Source organism: Hipposideros armiger, unplaced genomic scaffold (assembly GCF_001890085.2).
Source record: "Hipposideros armiger isolate ML-2016 unplaced genomic scaffold, ASM189008v1 scaffold_180, whole genome shotgun sequence".
Classification (NCBI taxonomy): domain Eukaryota; kingdom Metazoa; phylum Chordata; class Mammalia; order Chiroptera; family Hipposideridae; genus Hipposideros; species Hipposideros armiger.
The window spans coordinates 2,393,399-2,408,676 of record NW_017731530.1 but is presented as its reverse complement, the minus strand read 5'-3'; the positions used below and the strand labels follow the sequence as shown (position 1 = coordinate 2,408,676).

Here is a 15,278-nt window from a genome sequence, read left to right as displayed (position 1 = left end):
CAGGTTGAGCTGTTGTTCAGCATCTTAGCTGTAGAGGGCAGTGTCACTGGCCCTCATATGTGGGATCCGAACCGGGGCCCTCTGGCATCCCAAGCGAATTCTTAACCATCGTGCCACTCGGCCGGCCCTCCAGTTTAATTTTTGTTTATCTTGATGTGGTGGATAATTTAAACCAGGCATTTCAGAGTTCTGTCCTTTTACTATCATCTTGCTTGGTAGACATGCTTACTATGCATCATGGAAAATGTTTTTATTTAGCTCTTAGATTTAGATATGGAAACAAAACTTGTAGATGGGTGTTTCTTTTGAGGGGGTAGATCAATCAGAAATGGAGAGCACCTTTTTTTAGTTCTTCCTCTCATCGCTCAGTCTCTCTTTACCCATTTATTTTATTAATATCAAGGATGTAGCTGTGAAGTATTTCCAGTCATTTTGTATGTAGATTGGTGTATTTGATCTGTGCATTCTGAATCTTTTTATTTTAGAAAAGCTCTGTGGTGTGTCCCCTGATCCAGATTCAGGATGGTTCTGAATTGAGAAGAGCAGGGAACCTTCCTAACCCTGCTGTAAGAGCAAACCATGTGATTAGGAAATTATAGGAAGATAAAAAAATACAAGGCCCATTCCATACTTTTTGCCTAGATTTTGAGTTTGTACTTGTCTTTAAATGGTTTTCTCTTTGTCACTGCCAATCTGATGCAATGGTAACCTTGTCTTGTTTTTGCTTTGAGAACTTTTCCTTTTTGTTTAGAGTTGAGAGAAGATCATTTATCCCTCTACTTTAAAATCCTGGATTAACCAAAGTTGGTTGGATTTCCAATGATATTTTTGTTTTTTGTTACTAAAATTTCTAAAGTCAGCCCTACCTGAGAAAGCACGTCCATGGTTTTTAAATTTATTTTTAAGCTTATCTAGCATTGGGAAATGATACCTTTTATTTTTCCCATGAGAAAGTATTTCTTTAGTAAGATTTTGTCTAATAGAATCCGACTGGTTTCAAAATAATCTCATGTTAATCTTTTGAAGCTTTTTTACTAGTATAGAAGGCTAATTATATCTGTGTCAGTGAAGAGTGGTGCTATTTTGGATAATCAATAGACTCAAGTTCTTTGGTCTGGACTTCTGTGCTCTCTGATTTTTGTCAAGATCATTTAAGGGATAATGCCAAGGCAGCATTGTGAATATGAATTTGCCATAGTAAATTATAAATTAGGTTTTAAAAATAGTAGAACGTAGTAATAACTTTTATATATATTAATTTCAGGCGCATTTCCTGATGCCCAACTTCCTTCCAAGAGGATCATTGGCCCCAAAAATTATGAATTCTTAAAGTCAAAGAGAGAAGAGTTTCAGGAATATCTACAGGTGTCACACCAACTTACTTTAAATCATTGCTAATCATAGCATTTTCCAACTTGTTTCTTTTTCTCTTGTATGTATATGCTTTGCTTCACAAATACCTGTCGATGTGGATTTCTAAAATTCTTTTATTTTAAAATTGTTTTCTATGTGGAAATGAATTGTCAAGCATATACTTTTTTTTTTTAAATTGATAACCAGTGAAATAACAGATATTTTCTTAGAGGGAAAAAAAGTCTTACATTGGGCTTAGTTTTGGTGTGGGGAGTTAAAGAAAGAAAAAAACACTTTGGTGTAAAAGATTGCATTCTAAGAATACTAGGTAGTTGTTGCTATTTTTGTCGTATTTTTTGTTTGATATTGTGTTTAGCACTTCTGAACTTTGGAATCTTCCCTTCTATTTTATTCCTCAGTTCTTTTCCTTTTGCAATTGGAAAATGTTTTTCCAGTTTCTTGGAATCTCCTGACTCTACGGTTTACCACTTGGAATAGAATTCCATTTTTTTCTCAGTGTGTGTACATTGTGTTATGTAGACGATGTAATTGGTATATTATTTCCATTGTTGGTACAATCAGATTAACAGTAACTTATTTGAAACTGCTCTAAAATTAATGACCATCTTTCATTAATCAAGTACTTAAGCTCAGGGTGGATACTTTTGTTTTATTTAAATAAAAAAATCTTTTTCATTAGGACATAGAATTTTGTAGTTTTTTTTAAGTGTTAATTCAGTTAAATTTGGTTACCTTGTAGCCAAAAACAAATACTTTTTAAATTAAAAATATTCAACAGTATAGAGGTATTTACATTTTATTTCCTGCATTTGAACTGTTGAATACTTTAACCCAGAAAGTATTTTTTTATATAATTTTTGCTGGTGTGAAAATTGAAATATAAATTAATTATTAACTACTATAAGGATATTTGAACACAGCATATACTAGTATTAACATGTGTCTTTGTTGATATCATTAATCCATTATTCAAACCAACTAATTCTTTCTAAGAGTACCTCATTGTAGAAGAAATATTTTTTGCTACTATGGAATTAAAGGTCACAGTACTGGTATTTTGTTTATATGGATATCTGTTCATAAAGTTTTGTAATTGTTTCTTAGTTACAAAACTAAATATTAGGTAAGACTGGGTTAATTTTGACTTTAAAAAGTCAGTTTGTCTTGTAAGAAAATAGTGTTAAAGAACACACAACAGATTTTCCAAGTTATTTCACTTTCACATTTATTTTTCTGCAAAATCCTTTATGCCAACTTCTTTTAATTATTAAGAAATTTGTATGATATTGTAATACTTGTTTTATAGTTGAGAAACTGAGAAATAATATTAGCTATTTAATCTTCCTTCATGTATATCAGGTTGTTGTTATATAAATGCCTTATATAACATTACATAGTGTTATCTTCATTTTACACATGAGGAAACTGACTCAGGCAATTTAGGAACTTTTCTAGGAACACCTAGCTAGCCAATGGAACAGCCAGAATTCAAACCCATTTATGTCTGACTGCATGCAGAGCTTGAGTGCTTATCTGCTATGTAATACCATTCTTTCTATAAATATAGTTTTTTTTAATGCAGCAGATATTTATTCTTTCACAGTTCCATATGCCATAAGCCTGAAACCAGTGTCACTGAATCAAAATCAAGGTGTTGGCAGAGCTATTCTCTAAAGGCTCTGAGAAAGTGATTGGGGGTGTGTGTGTGGGGGGGGGGGTATTGAGTGATCCTTTCCTCACCTCTTCCAGTTTCTACTGGCTGCCAGCATTCCTTGGCTTATGACCACATCACTTCAATATCAGGCTCCATGGCAACATTGTATAAATATAGTTTTGTTATTCTGAATATAAAATAGCTTTTTGAGGATTTAAAATTGTTTTCTTGGTGTAAAAAAAAATCACTTAAAAATAGTTTTGATCACCATTTCTAGATTTTTAAACTTTTTTTTTTCTTCTATTTTTGTTGATTTAAGAAACTTCTGCAACACCCAGAACTGAGTAATAGTCAACTTCTAGCAGATTTCCTCTCCCCCAATGGTGGAGAAACACAGTTCCTTGATAAGATACTACCAGATGTAAATCTTGGTAAGTCAATTTTTAAAGAATCATATGTAAGAGAATAAACTGAAAAGAATCAGCATTTTCAGATTAATTTAGAAAAATAGTTTATATAGTGAAGCCATGTGTCAGACTCTCAAGGAATTTGATGGGAGGATTGGGTGGTTTGTCCTAAAACAATCTGTTTTTATTTTTTATTATTATGTCTCCTGCTATTGCTGTAAGCCCACTTTTTTCTAAATTGAACTGAAAGAAATTTAAGTGGTACTTATCAATTTTGACTAATTTTCACAGTCATTTCTAAATGCTTGAGAAAATCTCAAGATGTTTGATATTTTATAATAAAGGAACCTGGAGATAAAGAATAAATTTTGAGGGGTGGTCAGGTGGCTCTGTTGGTTAGAGCATGTGCTCTGAACAACAAGGTTGCCGATTTGATTCCCACATGGGATGGTGGGCTACCCCTGCCAGCCCCGTAACTATAATAGATTGAAAAAGGCGACTGGACTTGGAGCTGAGCAGCTGTGCCCTCCACAACTAGATTGAAGTACAATGACTTGACTTGTAGCTGATGGGTTGGAAAAAACACAGTTATCCAATAAAAAAGAAATAAAAAAAAAAAGAATAAATTTTGGTAAACAGGATTAGATTATATATTCTTAATCTAAAACTCAGAATATACACTATTCAAATAGCCAATTTCAATGTAGCAATTCTTAAGACTTTTTCTTTATTAACTTTTGTATACTTTTAGATATCTTTATGTATTCACCATTGTTTAAAATCTTTTGAAAACATTTGTGGAAAATTTCAAGTATACACAAAAGTAGAAAAATTTTATAATGAATTCCTCACTCTGTTTCAACAGTTATCAACACTTGTCTTATTCCATTCCCCCACCTCCCACTCAAATGGATTAAAGTAAATCTCAAATGTTGTATCTATAAATAGTTAAGAATACCATAGTTATTGTAAATTTCTGTTAAATTAGAAATGGTTAATTAAAAATATTATCATTTTACTTTTCACGTGGCTATCTAGTATTTAAAATTACATAGTGAAGTATATTCATAGGAGCAATTATGAGGTATAACTTCATAAAATTAATATTTTACTTTTAATTGCAGGGAAAATTATAAAGTCTGTTCCTGGAAAACTAATGAAAGAGGTGAATAACTGATTTATGTGTATTCTATAATATGATCGTTATAAGCGTGTTTAAATATCAATGAGTTTTAATGGATTATATGATAATAAAAATCATATCCTTGATTTTTGATTTTCATACTGTGATCTCTGTCTCTGTGTTACCACAGAAAGGTCAGCATTTGGAACCTTTCATCATGAATTTCATTAATTCTTGTGAATCTCCAAAACCTAAACCAAGTAAACCAGAACTGACCATTCTCAGCCCTACTTCAGAAAACAACAAGAAGGTACTGCACATTGCCTTACAGAGCCATTAAGTTTGAAGTTGTCCTACTTGAATTGACTTTTCCATTAAAGAGAGAATCCAGTGTTAATGAAATGGATGGGACTTTATATTTCCTTTATATGGAAATCAGTTGTATAGTGTAAGGAGGGTATTGTATATAGTTGCTTGGTTCTTTGCTTGAATGGGCTAAATGTTTCTTTAGATAATGTATTTGCAAACTTCTACCATTTCTGTATTGGGGGATTTTTTTAAAGTGGTTTTCTTAGATTATAAATCACCAACTTCCAATAATCTAGGAATTACTTGTAATGTATTTATGTTATTTGATGGTATTACTAATTTTAGTGGCTTCTAAAATATTTCAGATGATTCATTAAACAATTATGTTATTGTGTGCCTACTATTGAGTGTTAGGCACTGGGAATATAGTGATATACTCCCTGTCTGCAAGAAGCTCAGTTTAGTGCCAGAATAGTACCCAGCCTGGGGAGCTGTGTGAGCTCAAAGATCAGCAGTCCTCTCCCCCAAAACACCTTCATTTTTATTATTACTATAAAAAGTAATATTTTTTTCACTTTATAACTTTATTGTTGATAAACAGAAATACAGTTGATTTCTGTGTACTGATTTTTTTTATTCAGTAACCTTGCCAGATTTGTACTAATTTTAGTATTATATCTATTAATTCTTTTAGATTTACACACTTATCTAAATGATGGTAGGTTTTGTTTCATTTATGGCTAGGAACTGCTATACAAAAGGGATGATTTCAGTGTTTCACCATTAAATACTGTGTGTAGCTCTTGCATTGATATCCTTTATGACATTAAGAAAATTTACATCTCTGTTTATGGCTGGATTTATTTTATCCTTGTGGGGTTTTGGTATTAAGGTTATATTAACCTTTTTCTATTTGCTGGTATGGTTATAATTGGAATTATTAGTTCTTTAAATAATTGATAGGGTCTTGTTGGCAAAGACATCTAGGCTTTGAGTTTTGTTTGTAGGAAGGTTTTTTTTTTTACAACTAAATTTAATTTCCTTAATAATTATAATATTCATCAGGTTTATTATTTCGTGAGTCAGGTTTTGATAGGTTATATTTTTCAACAAATTTTCTATTTTATCCAAATTTGAAGATATTTTGGCCTGAAATTGTCAATAATATTCTCTTTTCATTTTCTTTGACATCAGTAGTTCTGTCTCCTTTTATTCCTGACATTGTTTGTGTCTTCTTTTTCTTTTTTGATTAATCTTACCAAAGGTTTTGCCCATTTTATTTTTTGGCTCTGTTGATCTTTTCTATTAGACTCTTTTTAAGTCCTTAATTTCTGCTATTTTATTGCTATTATTGAGAATAGACTTCTCGCATATTTTGGGGGTCAGTAGGGCTGCGATTTAGTTGCATTTCATGATTTTTACAATAAATAATTTTTCATATCTTGTTTTTTTTCACGTTGATTAGGCCTTTCTGGGCTTTGACTATTATTTTCCAAATAAACTTTTTTTGAAGCTTAATACCTCTAAACACCCTTTAATTATAGTGATTTATAATTTTTAAATCATGTTAGTTTTAAAATTAGCTCTCATTAATATATTTATACATCTTAATATGTTCATTTGCTCCTTTTGGTGTAAAAAAACAAAGGGGCTCTTTATGGACAATGAATTATCTGTTGTATCTAAAATGTAGACTTTTATGTTTTGGGGAGACATGTTTTTTATTCAATTTTGGGTATATATGTGGAATAGATCTTAACCTTATATATGGAGGCAGATCTTAACCTATATGATATTGTTTTGATTGAAAAAAGTTTAAATGCCTTTGCACTGTGTCACTTTATTTAGCCTTAGTGATTATTATGAGCAGCTGTAATAAATTACATACCTCTTTATTATTTCAACTTTTACTTTAGCTTTACAATGATCTGTTTAAGAATAATGCAAACCGTGCTGAGAATGCAGAAAGAAAGCAAAATCAGAATTATTTTATGGAGATGATGACTGTAGAAGGAATTTATGATTACCTGATGTACGTAGGTAAGATCTACATGGTTACTGTTAAAACCTGTTTTTCATTCATTATCATATTTCTCCTGTGATGCAAATTAATGCTTTTGTATATTGTACCATTTTTAACTTTTCCTAAAATTGAAGATACTTCTTTTATAAGAATTCAATATTATTGGTCTTGAATGTATTAAAGTTACCAGTGTTTACAAATAAAGTATTGACCATTTGTGTTTTTTATATTGGAAAATGTTAAAATAATACATTTATCTTAACAATGAAGTATTCCATGTGATCCTTCTCAGGACGGGTGGTTTTCCAAGTTCCTGACTGGCTTCATCATTTCTTAATGGGAACTCGAATCCTCTTTAAAAACACCCTGGAAATGTATACTGACTACTATCTTCATTGTAAACTAGAACAGCTATTTCAGGAGCACCGCTTGGTCTCACTCATAACACTTCTCAGAGGTTTGCATTTTCTCATCTGTTTTTGTTTCATGTTTTGTGTACTCTTAATGATTTTAATCAGATCTAAAAGAGTGAGAAATCTTGTTTTTCTTTGGTTTATTAGTATTTCCATTCTGAGGAAATACTTAGTATATAATAATAGGTGAAAATTCCAGCAAATATATTTTTTTCTTTTTTTAGATGCTGTATTCTGTGAAAATACTGAACCTCGCTCTCTCCAAGATAAGCAAAAACGAGCAAAACAGACTTTTGAAGAAATGATGAATTACATTCCAGGTGTAATATTTAAGAACTAGTTTAATATAGGTTAACACTCCATTGAGGTCACAATGTATAGTAATTATTGAGGCCAACTTTTACTGTAGTTTCTATTTTTGTTATAAGGGCCAATTAAAATTAACTCATTAGTTAAATAAAATTTGATTTTTATGATGTTAGCACTAAAAACTTTAAGACAAGCCTGTTTCTATTCACACAAATAGCCAGGTTCTTTTAACAATAACTTATAATCAGATTAATCAAAGTGACATGTTTGTGGGACAGTTGGAGTCCTGGTGCTATACCATGAGAAGAGCTACTCTAGTGTGAATGACTAAAAGATCAAAATTATTCCAAATTTTTTGAACACCTTCTATGTGCCAGGCACTATACAGAATGCAAGAGATATAAAAAATACATTTGGATAGCACAAGTCTTGCAGAAAGACAGACATACAGACAAAACATACATGTGGTAGTAGATGCGTGTTCAAGTCAAGAGTATCTCAATGGAAGAGTCTGATCACCTGTCCTGTAAAGGAGGTAGGCTTGGGTCACTAAGTAAATGAATGATGGTAATCTCTTACTGAGATTGGAATACAAGGAAAAAATGTCAAGGGCTCAAAGCAGAGGGTACTTGTTTATAACATTTTGAGTGTGAAGTGCCTATACATTATTCAGGAGGAAATGTCTAGTAAGCATTTAGATATCCAGGTTTGGAAATTGGAGAAACAAATGTACAGTATGTATAAAGAGATATCAGAGTCACATGTGAGTGGATAATAATGCCAAGGCAGAAAATACAGAGTAAGAATGAAGAGGGATTAGAGAATTCTCATCATTGAACAATTAGTCTCAGAATAGTCCTGTTTGTCTGTGTGAAGACAATTAAGTTAAATCCCTGGTCTGAATGAAAAGTGAACATAAACGATTTTTGAATAAGTCTTCTGTAGGTAATGATGAAATAATTTCTTATCTGTTTTATAATATAACGTAGCATTCTTGGTTTTAACAGTCTTAGTTTTAATATTCTACAACATGGAAAGCCAGTGAATGTAATAATTTGTTATTTTGCTGAGGCACAAATTTGAATCACATCTACTTTAAGACTTTTGTTTAGGAAGGAGTAATTTAGCTACTGAGGAAGCTTATTTAGCATGCCTTTCTATTGTCCTTTACTATTTCTTAGTGAGTCCTGAAGGATCTGCAAGGATTACTTATTTTTGTCCATTATGCTTCATGCATATTAATTGGGAAATTCTGTGTAGTATTGGCGAGTTAGAGGATTCACAAAGATCCATATTGGGCTACAAGCTTAAAAATGTCAAGGATCTACTACGCTTATTGTAAATCAAATTTGGCCTTTGCCTCTTAGGGTTAGATTTACCTCACAGAAGCCAACATAAAGTGAGAATTTTCTCTGAATAGCATTAAGAGTTTCATTATGATTGGCGAGGGCGGGGGGAACCACAAATATTTGAGCACCTTATTTACTTAAGAATGATTTTCGTTTCCTGCTTGGGGAGAAAACATGCACCAGAGATTTTAATAAGGACTGACTCTTTTTGGTAATAGGAATGATACGTGACAGCTGTGCAGTCAAACTAAATTAGTGTTTAAATATTTCCCGAAAGGATTGTTCTGTCAGATGGTTAATAGTAATTATACAAAAAGTACAGAAACAAAGTGGTCATAGTCATTGAGGAAAGTCTGTATTAAAAATTAAACTTTTATTTCTGATAATAAGACATTCAAACATTATGAAAAAATATAGAGTAAAAAGTAGAAGCCATCCTCTTCCCACTGTGCAGAAGTATCCACCTGCTCAAGTTTGATGTTAATCATCCCAGACATTTTTCTATACATTTTTATACATGTATTTACTAATGTACAGACATAATTTTAGGGTTTTATTTTGTTTACCTGAGTGAAATAATACAATATATATTATTTTCCAACTACCTTTTATCACTAAATAGTAGAGGCAGAGTTCTTTACTGCAGCATTCAGTATGCTTGCAGTATGCTTTGTGCATTGTGAATCTCCAAAAAGAGGACACACAGTACTGCATTTCTCTACTTGACCATAGAACCCTTGCAGAAGTTCTGGGTTAGGAAATTCTGATTTACAGTTTTTGCATAATTTCTGGGAAATAGGGTGGAGATTTTATTTTATGATCCACTTAATGAAGAGTCACTTTATAGTATAAAATTTTTTCACATGTGGCTTTCTTGTTTAGATCTGATTGTCAAGTGTATTGGTGAAGAATCCAAGTATGAAAGGATCAGACTTCTATTTGATGGCTTACAGCAGCCAGTTCTCAATAAGCAGGTAAAATTCATTAAAGCAGGTTGGGTTTATTAGAGTTGACCAGGTTTGGTGAATGACACAGTATGGTGTCTGGTGTATTATTAATGTGAAGGGACATTACTAAATCAAGGTAGTGTAATTCCAACATTCAAATAGAAAAAGTATGTTTTATTTGTGTTACTTTTTTTTGCTGATTACCTTTTTTTCTTTATAACATGAATTGTTTTGATTTAAAATAAACATATTCATTATAAAAAATTTGGAATATACAGAAAATTCATGAAATAAAGTATATTTAAAAATCGGGAATTCTGTCATTCAGTTTACAGAGAATAACCATAGTTAACATTTTTATGTTTAAAGTTTATACATATTCTGTTGAGATTGTAATACAGTTACAATTTTGTATTCTACTTATTTCTTTAAAATTTTTGTTACTTATAAAATATCTAGGGCCGGCCGAGTGGCTCAGTTGGTTAAGAGCTCGCTCAAGAGTTTGAGCTCTGAGCAACAGCGGTTGGAGTCCAGCCCGAGCTGAGCAGCCGCTGAGCTGCCAACAGGTAGCAGGATGGCTCAGCTAAAAAAAAAAAAAAAAAAAAAATCTATCTATCTATCTATCTATCTATCTATCTATCTATATATATATATATATATATATATCTAACAAAATTAATTATGAGGCATAATAATAAAATGTCCACATGTGAACACGTGTAACTAACTCATTTTAAGAACAGAACATTATTGATGCTATTGGAGCTACTTTTGTGCTTATTTTATATTGTCAGTTCTATTCCCTGCCTTCCCATTTAGAAGTAACCAGAGTCCTCAATTTTGTGTTTATCATTTTTATGGCTTATTTTATCTAATGCCTTAAAAAAATTTTTGTTTTGGTGCTTTAGCTGACTTATGTTTTATTGGACATTGTGATACAAGAACTGTTTCCAGAACTCAATAAGGTAACTGAAAAGCAGCAATTTTATTCTTTGTTTTTAATGATAGGCTGACATTTATTTTAATAGGGCCACAAAAACTAAGGAAATCCTTGTGACTGATTCTTTTAAAAAATGAGCAATTTTAACAAATGGCTCTTTATATTTTCTTTATTCAACATGCTCAAACATAGAGTGGATTTGGGAGTCAGGAACTGCCTTGACTTCATTCTTTCCTAATTACAAGCAGGAAGGGTCATTATACCCTGTAGAATCTCTCAAGGAAGGTGTGAGATTAAGTCCTGGCACTAGAATGGGCCACGCTCTTCAGGCTGTCATCTAACGCTGAATGCTCCCTAGTCAGACTTGAGTATTTCTGAAGCAGTTGAGTTTATATGAACCCATGAACACAAAATGAATTGGAATTGGAGGATGGTAATATTATTATTATATTAAATCTTGAGGACTTTGAGGTTTGAGCAAAAATTTAAGTCATTATTTTTCACTGTTTTTATTTTTTCACTAATATTTTTTACTGTTTTTTGGCCAGATAAAATAACTACTTTTCACAGTTGTGGTATTGCAGTGAAATGTGTTTCATAGAATAGAAGAATTCAGATTTGGAGTATTTACCTATTAACTATAAGCTTTCAAGTTATAGTAATATTATATGTATATTAAAACAGGGTGGCAGTTATGGACATTTGATGTTCAATTTATATGAGAATTAGTACCAGAAAAACTTCAGCTCTCTGTTTGAGATTTTATAAGGTCTGTCACTATACCTTCCCATTTTTCTCATCTCTAAAATATAAATATTACCTGTGGCATATGGCAGCTAATTTCTTTTGGTTTAATTCATATATATATAATTTATATGTGTATGTCTTAGGTTAGAATTTTAATACTCTGGAACTATGGAACTGTTAGGCAATTCACAAATGTACCCTATTTTATTGTCTTCTATTAAATAGATTTATTTTTACTTTAGGTACAAAAAGAAGTTACCTCTGTGACGTCCTGGATGTAAACATTTGGATTTGGGATAGAATAACCAGTTGAAATTTCTGCTGTGCTAGCTTAGTAAATACATACTGTTTTTCCTTTTACCTTTGTATATTCTTGTATATATCATGTAATTCAGTGTCTGAAATTTTGATTTTTTTTTTGTTTTAATAAAGACTAACACAAACTTAATGATTAAAAGTGACTGGGTTTCATAGCCTTTCGTTTTACACCTGTTATTCAAATTTTATTAGAACATACATCCCTTGTTATTGCCATTTTTTAAAGAGATAATTCATAATCTCCTTAGCACAAACAGATAAGACAAATAACCTTTGTATTGTATCTCCTTGAAAATAATTATGTTTAGTGTGGAGAAACACTAAACAGTAAGATTTGATTTGCTTTGTTATTTAGAGTTAATAACATTTTAGTAGATTTATTTTCCCTTTTTTACTCATTGTCTACATAGTTAATTGTGCATCTATAAAGAAGACATCGTTATGAGTTTTTCAGAACAAACAGAGACTTCTCCTTACTCTTGCTGGATGACTGACAGGTTATAGCCCTTTTAGGTGTGAAAGCTGAGTACTTACAGATATTTGTGAGTGTGTGGTTGCAACTGGATTTCACTGAATGTTTGTAACTATATTCCAAAAGCTTATATAAGCAATTTAGTCATGTAGATTTTTGGTTTATGTTGTCAGTTGTCTCTCCAAAAGAAAAATATGGAATTAACTGTAGTCCTTGAGGAAAGTTAATTTAAATGATTATTTTTAAAGATTCAATGTTTAGAATTCTACTTCCAGTTCTTTCTCATTCTCTGCTTTTCTCCTTGAAACAAAGTTTGCTTTCAGAATTGAGCATTTTGTGTTTGGTTACTGGTTATAGTGTTCATTTAAATATATTGATGTTGCAGCCATGTATTAGGCACTGAGCTGGGTATTGTGGGAACTCTAAATATAATTTGGAAAGCTAACCTATTTAATGACATTACTCACTTATTTTTTCCAAGGTTTAAATAAAGTTCATCAGGTGTAAATTTTTGAAACGTTTTTGTTAGTAGTTCTATTATATTTTTAATTACTTGAAAATTGTAGACTATGTATGAGTTTCTGAGAATCAGTGCTTTAATACCAAGCCTTAAACATTTTACTAATTTCTCAGAAATAAGTAGAAAATTAATCAGGCTTTCTTCGTATTTAAATCCATAGCATTTTAAACATTATTATTTCAAATATCATGGTGAACTGGAAAAGTAAAACATTTTACAGCCCCTTTTATGATATCCTCACCTACACTTCTATAAATTGTGATATTCTGTTTATTTAATAGATGAGAAAAAAGTTGCTATGAGTGTATCAGTCTGCTTGGGCTGCCATTACAAAATACCATAGACTGGTGGCTTAAATAACAGAAATTTATTTTCACAGTTCTGGAGGTTGGGAAATCCAAGATCAGAGTGCCAGCAAGGTAAGTTTTATTCTGAGGGCTCTTTTCTTGGTTCACAGACGTCACCTTCTCACTGTGTGCTTACATGACCTTTGTGTGCCAGCGTGTGGGAAGAGAAAGAAAAAGAAATTTCTCTCTTCTTCTTATAAAGCCACCAATCCTATTGGATTAGGGCCCCACCCTTATGACCTCATTTAACTTTACTTCCTAAAGGCCCCATCTCCAGATATAGCAACGTTGGGGTTTAAGGTTTCAACATATGAATTTTAGGAGGACACAGTTGAATCCATAGCAGCTGGTGAGCTCTAGTTAACGAAAATTGTGATGTATAAAAATCTACACATATAAAATTAATCATTCACATTATTAAGGGAAAAGAACTAGATGCACTATTGGCCTGGCATTTTATATACACTATCACATTTCATCATCCATCACAGTAACTGTGAGATGGTATTATTCCTATTTTATAGGAGAGGATATTGAAGCCAGAGAGAGTGGAGGTTAGAATTCAAACTTAAATCTGTCTCTCTGGTCTTCATGTTCTTGTCAGTATTGCCCCATAAAAAGAACTTTTATTTCCAAAAGTAGTCACGCTCTGGGTCCCTTTAAAAAGTATGTTCCTTTGGTGTATTTCAAATAGTTTCCTTTGCACATTCCTTTCTGTCCATCTTTATGTGTGTCATCGACTGCATGTGCTTCACATTTTGAAATGTGTTTATGGAAACAACTATCAGTGTTTTCAGTTGGGGGATAAAATGAAATTAAAGAGATGGAAGACACTTTGGAATTTATAAAGGAAATTATAAGATTGTTTATAAGTGTAATCATTTATAGATATCACACAATGTTGAGAAATGGTTGAAAGCAAGCTAGATTATCCTTTACTAAGAACCATTAGATTTTACAATAGAAATATAAAAGTGTTTTGCAGACTTCTTAGCAGACTGTATAATGATAGATATATACGTTGTAATTTCAGATATAGTCTACATTAGAATAAAAATGACTAAATGACTGAGCAAACAAATAAGTCTTGCTGGTCCACTGTAGTGTACTTCCGTTTCAGAGTATGCTCTCTCGTGTATCCAGTCATCTCTTCAACAGTGCTAGAAACACAGAGGAGACACATTTAACCTGAGGCCCACAGGCCCGTAGAAGATTGTTAAATCTAGTGAAAAATAGTTTTTATTTCACTATTTTTTGTTAATTGTATATTTGCGATTTTTTTCTATCAAACTATATTAAACTGTTATTGCACTCCAGGTAATGGATGTGGCTGTATTCCAATAAAACCTTATTTATATAAAGCAGTGGCAGGCAGGATCTGACCTTCAGGTTGTAGTTTGCTAATCCTTGATGTAGAACAAAAGGGTCGGGGGAAGGGATGCTGTTCAAAAAATTGTTGTCACCTTCATATTAGGGAGCAGGAGAAGGAGGCTACAAGATTTAATCTTTGGAGAAAGGCAGCTATCCTTGGGAAAGACTTAATTGGCCCTTTGGTTTTACAATAGAAGGGTTAGACTAAAGAAGAGTCAAGCTGCTTTGCCTAATGAAAAGGGTGTTTTTAGGTAGAGAAATTAATTTCTTGATTATTTTCTCTGGAGGAGGTAATGCCAGAGAAAAAAATTGCGTGGCTTTTGGACTGAGTGACAGGGTGGCAGAGAGGTACAGGAGAAGGAATTATGCATAGTTTATTCAATTTATTCAACAAGTGTGTATTTAGAACTCACTATGTGGGCCGGCCGAGTGGCGCGATGGTTAAGAACTCGCTTGGGATGCCAGAGGGTCCCGGTTCGGATCCCACATATGAGGGCCAGTGACACTGACCTCTACAGCTAAGATGCTGAACAACAGCTCAACCTGGAGCTGGGCTGCCGAGAGTCGCTGGCGACGGCGTAGGCTGCAGTCCCTGTGGCAGTGGGTTGCCATGGGCTACCGTGTGTGGCCAGCAGCCAGCGTGAGCGGCCAGCAG

At 32.5% G+C, this 15,278-nt stretch overlaps 1 protein-coding gene across 5 annotated transcripts in view; it reads left to right on the top strand.

The window, feature by feature from the left end:
- Nucleotides 1–12,897, top strand: part of SNX14 (sorting nexin 14) — an 82,588-nt gene extending 69,691 nt beyond the window's left edge. For all 5 annotated transcript variants that reach the window (XM_019652478.1, XM_019652479.1, XM_019652477.1 and 2 more), the window contains 10 exons: nucleotides 1,265–1,365; nucleotides 3,348–3,459; nucleotides 4,560–4,600; nucleotides 4,749–4,868; nucleotides 6,784–6,907; nucleotides 7,183–7,347; nucleotides 7,528–7,623; nucleotides 9,844–9,935; nucleotides 10,817–10,873; nucleotides 11,838–12,897. In XM_019652478.1, coding sequence (XP_019508023.1) covers nucleotides 1,265–1,365; nucleotides 3,348–3,459; nucleotides 4,560–4,600; nucleotides 4,749–4,868; nucleotides 6,784–6,907; nucleotides 7,183–7,347; nucleotides 7,528–7,623; nucleotides 9,844–9,935; nucleotides 10,817–10,873; nucleotides 11,838–11,876 — 947 coding nt within the window. In that variant the 3' untranslated portion in view covers nucleotides 11,877–12,897. The remainder of the gene's footprint in view (nucleotides 1–1,264; nucleotides 1,366–3,347; nucleotides 3,460–4,559; nucleotides 4,601–4,748; nucleotides 4,869–6,783; nucleotides 6,908–7,182; nucleotides 7,348–7,527; nucleotides 7,624–9,843; nucleotides 9,936–10,816; nucleotides 10,874–11,837) is intronic.
- The last annotated feature ends 2,381 nt before the right edge of the window (nucleotides 12,898–15,278 follow it).